General features: G+C 43.0%; 1 protein-coding gene across 1 annotated transcript; it reads left to right on the top strand.

Annotated features, from left to right (window-relative positions):
- Positions 1-360: 360 nt before the first annotated feature.
- LOC148017869 (uncharacterized) lies at positions 361-5,451 on the top strand. Its single transcript, XM_087661509.1, has 3 exons — positions 361-730; positions 1,638-1,759; positions 5,392-5,451. The coding sequence occupies exons 1-3, from the start codon at positions 361-363 to the stop codon at positions 5,449-5,451; spliced, it is 552 nt and encodes a 183-aa protein (XP_087517635.1).
- The last annotated feature ends 236 nt before the right edge of the window (positions 5,452-5,687 follow it).

The raw sequence follows: 5,687 nt of genomic DNA, 5'->3' as shown, positions 1-5,687 counted from the left end.
GATGTCGTATTGCTGCGCATTCGAGGTGTGAAATCCACCCAAAAGTTGCGTGTATGGGATTTGATACTTTGTACATATTTAGTTGTTGTGATTATACTTTTGTTCTGTGTAGGCAGTATAGTGAAGAGGGTTTGGAGAAAGAGGAACTTATCAATAATGCTCTAGTTGGTATGTCTTGCCAAGTGGTCAGTCAACCTAGACGAGGAGGTTTTGATCAACAGTTCACAGGAGCTTTGGGAGATGTGGCTGAGACAGGACAGTTGAGCAGAGCAATAGCACTGATCATAGGGTAAGCATTGCATTTGGATGCACAAAGTAAAGGTTGAGCATAGACGACCTCATGCCATTGCTTGGGAGGTTATGATAGAGGCAGCAGAATATCAGCTTGGTGCTAATTTAATAGATACTTCAAAGTTTAAATGGGGGAACTTGGAGGGTGAACCACAGAAAAGAACAACTGAGGTGGAAGAATCAACACATCAGAGAATGAGTCCTGTTCATAGAGCTGAATTCTCCAACCCTGCCATACATACTCTCTCCTTGGAGCACTCAAACCTTGGTGAGGGTTCTCATCCTGCAATACCTTTTGCTGTTTTTGATGAGATCCAAGAAGGGTCACCTGCAGCACTTGATGGCCTCATGTTCGGAGATCAGCTTCTCAAATTTGGAAGTGTAGAAGGTGGAGATCATCTTCTGCCAAGGCTTGCAAGTGAGGGCCAGATGAATGAAGGTAATGCAGTACCTATTATTGTCATGAGACAAGGGATTCAAGTGCACTTAACTATAACTCCAAGGAGATGGTCAGGTTTTGGTTTCCTTGGGTGCCTTTTGGTTTAGTACTTTTTGGTATTTTAGTTTAGAGCATAGTTTGGATACAAAGACAATAATGGAACCTGCTTTTGTATTGGCTGGAAGGAAGCTTTTCTGGGGAGGAAAGCCAGTTTGGGGGCGGCTTTTTTAGTCTGAAGGGGAGGAAGAGCTGAAGGGGGATGGATCCTAAGTTCCTCTGCAACCAGAGGTATGCGAAGAAGCACAACAGGGTAGAAAAGGAGTCCGAGTCGGAGGAATAGAAGCTAAGCTGAGTTGCAAGATTGCAGACGGACTGAAGATGCAATGCATCAGTTTTGACGGCTAGATGCCTTGCTGCCCAACAAATTGTTGTATGCGAAAAACGTTATTGCTATGAACTACCGAATTAATCTTTTTATCATGGGTTCATGTGTTTGTCGAAAAAAATTTCCAAGCGGTGCTATCGTCAAGGCTTGCCAGTTAAACAGCAACTATGGCCAAGTCGAAGAATCACACCGCACACAATCAATCTTACAAGGCGCATAAAAATGGTATCAAGAAGCCGAAGAAGCACAAGTACACGTCGAGAAAGGGGATCGACAAGGACGAGAGCTCTAAATACACGCGAATTCAGCAGGAATAAATTAATCGTTACTCAGTATCGGATGCTGCACATGGAGAAAGGGGGGAAACATTAATAACAGTTTTTGCAGGTTGTAACCGATACAAGCAACGTGCATTAACACTCGCTGGATTCAACAAATGCTAGACTCGATGCATCATCATAACAGCTCCAGACAAGGTTTTACAAGCTTTTACCTTCTTACTCATGGATACATCGGCGCTAGCTTCAGACATTGGTAATATAGTCGAGGCATTTGTTCAGGCCGGCTGGGCAGAGCTTTCTCAGATGAAAGAAATTTGGAGATCTACAGGTTTCACATTCATCCACGAGGCTAGGCCAGAGAACGTAAATCCTGCCTCTTTTATGCAGGCTTTGTATTCTTCTACCCTTGGTAAGGTCATTTACGAAGTGATATGCCATGGCTAAGAAGACTAGGGGGTCTCTATGTGCTCTACATACTTTATGAAACTCAGCTCTTTGCCCCTCCCTTCAAAATCTATCTGTCTCCAGCTGGCTGCAAGTGATTGTATGATCATGGGAAAGATATGTTGACAGATACATGCATTAGAGAGATGTTTCTATGGATGCTTACTGCTGCTAGAAAGGGTTAATATTTATACAATGTCAAGTGAATACATACCATCTGCTGGTCGATACCAGGACAAAGGTTACATGTATGAGAGATGTAAAAGACAAATTTGAAGGTTACAATCAAGAAGAAACGCAAAGATTTTCTGGGTTTTAGAATGGTCCATGCAAGTCAATACATGGTAGCTCTAACAACTCTGCTTCAGACTCTGTTGTACTGTATGGATAGTAGAATTGATATACTGGCTATTCGGATTTCTTCATCTTGAACCTTGTATTTGTTATTGGCAGAAATAAAACAGAGTCTTGGCATCATTTTCTCATCTTGCTTATTCGCCTGATTGATTTTCTATCCTGAAATTAGTCAAGGTCCTCTGTGGTCGCAACTTTGCTTTCGAAACCCTTCGACATCTTTGGTGAACCCGACGTGAAAGCGTCGCAGAAATTTCAGGATAGGAGATACTTCAGCATCTATTTCAGCCTCTTCTACAATTCCAGGTGCGTCCTCTACTTCAGCTCCATCAATGACTGCTGCGTCAAGTACTTCAACAGATGATCTAAAGCAGATTTTGCAGAATATGTCCATGTATATGCAGCTTCAAAATCAGCAGACACAATTGTATATGCAGCAGCAGCAGCGATGGTATCAACAACAGTTGTCTCAGCAAAGGCAACTATATTCAGAGCAGGAGAATGCAAATAGCGCGACTAAGGCGATTGAAGCAGTTGAGAATGAGAAGAAGCTATTTGATGGCCGTAATGTTTCAGCATATTTGAAGACATATGAGATCAAGATGGGGTTTTTTGGAGTTCCAGCTGGACTTATGAGTAAGTACTTCCTTCGTCTTGTCACACCCGCCTTGAGGGCAAAAGTGACTGATCTTTTTATTCAAAATTCACATTGGCAAGATTTTATGAAGGCCCTGAAAGAAGAGTATTTCCTTGAGGACTTTGGGATGGCTACACAGCGGTCATTCCGAGAGTGGGTCTACATGCCAAACAAAGGTCTAGCTGCTTCAGAGTTGATTCGAGAATTTGAAGAAAGGTATAGTCAGCTTAATGCCATTGAACAAAGAGCATTGGATGTTGAGAAAGTTGAGCTTTTCTTGTAAGTTGCAGATCCTGTTCTTTAGGAAGAATTGGGAGAGCTTCTTGAGGATCGCATGAAGCCTATGGGACTTAAAATGGATTGGCAGGATGCCCAGGATGCAGTCTCGACTTTGATCAAGAGGAGGATATGGAAGACCCGCCTACAGAATGGTTCTATGACACTGACACCGTCTTCTGCTCCTATGCCTGCTTCTATCCCTCTTATTTCCTCTCCTCCTCAGCCAGTTTCTTGGCCTATGCCAGTGCCTACTGTTTCCACTCCTCCTATTCCTCCTGTTCCACGATCGATGCCGGCTCCTTCTGCTCCAAAACCATCCACTCCGTCGGTGCCTACCTCTCTTGATGACATAATCAAAGGCATAACGGATTTGACACTGGAGTCAGTTAAAGCGGAGTTGGTGGAAAAATTGAAAGAGCAGTTTGCTTCGACTGCGCCTACTATTTCTTCTAGTGCTCCTACTGCTCCTAGGAGTGCTCCTAGTGCACCTAGGAGAGATCGAAGATGTATTTGGTGTGATAGTACGGATCATCAGCATTGCAGGGATTGTGAATCTTTTTAGGATGCAAGGAGGAAGAATTTGGTATTTTGGGGACAAGATGATAAGATTTGGTTGACTGAAACAGGAGCTCCACTTGCTACCAACTTTGGGAAAGGCGGAATGAAGAAGTTAGTGGATGACATGGCTGCGCGTACTTCTTATGTGACAGCTAGAGGAGATGCTTTTGCATATGGAGTCCAGATTGAGAAGGGATTAGAGAATCAGTCAGCATTATGGACTTATGCTATGGAGACTACAAACAAGGGAAAAATTCAGCAAACTGTTTTGACTAGTGCAGGCTCTAGTATCAGATCTGAGATAGGTTGGGATTCGCCTGTTGACAAGTACTCTATTTATGCCTACTTGGCTAAGTCTCAGGGAGCAGATGTACTTGTTGAGGAGAAGCGTAAGAGGGATGAAGAAAATCCAAGTGCAGCTAAAAAGACTAGAGGGGTTGAGTTTGTTACTCCACCTACTGCAGGACCATCTTTGAGACCAGGGCCAGAACGACAGATGGAAGATGCTCAAAAGAGAGAAAAGAGGCAAGAGCCTAGAGAGAAAGCAGCCAGGGTTTAGATTGATGTCTGATATTGAGACATCTACAGACATGAAGAAAATCTTTAATGACAAGATACTTGGCAGTGAGGTGACTTTCACTATTTCTGAGGTTTTGGGCATCTCGAAAAGAGAGTTTCAAGATCAGTTTTAAGAGGTCCTAAAGAGGAAAAGACATGCATTGCCTACTACTGATACACAGGGAGTTTTGATTGGGGAGTTGGGTGAAGATGAGGATGAGGTTATGGTTGAGAATGCTTTTGTTTTTCCACAGATAGAGAAGAGGGTTCATTCTATGCATTATGCTGAAACTGATGAGCCTGTCTTGATACCACGTAGTCACTTTTCGCGGAGTCATTGGGCTAGGGCAACTACAGAGACGATGGTAAAAATTGGAGAGAAACAAGTGCCTTATGTTGCTTTGGTGGATCATGGTTCAGAGATTAATCTCATAGTTCGTGGAGTTTATGAGAGTAACAGATGGCCTATGGATGTAGAGCATGGGTGGGTATGAGAGCCGCCAACAACACTGCAGGCGATTTGTATGCTGCTTGTCCCAGTGTCAGGGTTTCTATTGGAGATGTAGAGGAGGATTTCCATTTCTTTGTGCAGGATTCATGCTCTTATCCCATAATTCTTAGACAGCCATTCATCATAAAGATGCGTATGGAAACAAAGGTAATGGATGATGGATCTGCTTATGCACAGATTCACAGTAAAGAGAGCAGTTCAGTTTATGACTGTGTGTGTGAACCATGTTAGAAACAGGGATACTCTCAGAGATGCACCTTTGCCCACTGTGAGGGATTCGAGTTTTCATTAGGTACCGCCGTTTCGTGAGACGACGGTGGTACAGAGCAGAGGAGATTGGAGTTCTCGCCTCCTGGCGGTAGTGTTTTCTCCTCCGGTTTTGTTGGGATTTCAACAAACAGTTCAATGAGTTATCAGAAGACTTCTAAGTTGCCTAGAGCTGCCAGGCAGTACATATGCAAGAAGGAGAAAAATTTGAAAAATGCAGGAATTTTAGAGGATGAGCACAGAGATGGGATGTATGACAGTATGATTTGTGCAGATACGATGGAAGAGATGGAAGATATGCTGAAAACTGATATGCAGAGTTGTCACAGTAATGTATTAGTGCAATCACTGGACATGTTTCATGAAATTGTAGATTTTGTGTCACAGATTGAATCAAAGGCTGAGGTGATCCAGCAAAAAGTGTTGAGTGCTGAAGAAATTCAGTAAACAGAGTTTCCAACTGATTATGATCAGCTTATAGAGACACAGAGGGCTGAAAATTTTCAGCCAACAGAGTTTACTGCTGAAATATTTCAGCATCCAGAGTTTAGGGCTTTTCCTATGCAGTCCATAGAGCAGAGGGCTGAGGATATTCAGCCATTGGAGTGCAGAATTGCTGATTTACAGCAAGATTTGAGTCATGCAAAGGATCATAATGAAGCCAGGGTTGACACGAAATATAA

Source organism: Lygodium microphyllum, chromosome 21, assembly GCF_053477565.2.
Source record: "Lygodium microphyllum isolate KBCC chromosome 21, Lygodium_microphyllum_v1.1.10, whole genome shotgun sequence".
In the NCBI taxonomy this organism is placed as follows: Eukaryota; Viridiplantae; Streptophyta; class Polypodiopsida; order Schizaeales; family Lygodiaceae; genus Lygodium; species Lygodium microphyllum.
The sequence above is the reverse complement of the archived record's forward strand: the minus strand, read 5'-3'. Positions and strand labels throughout refer to the sequence as shown.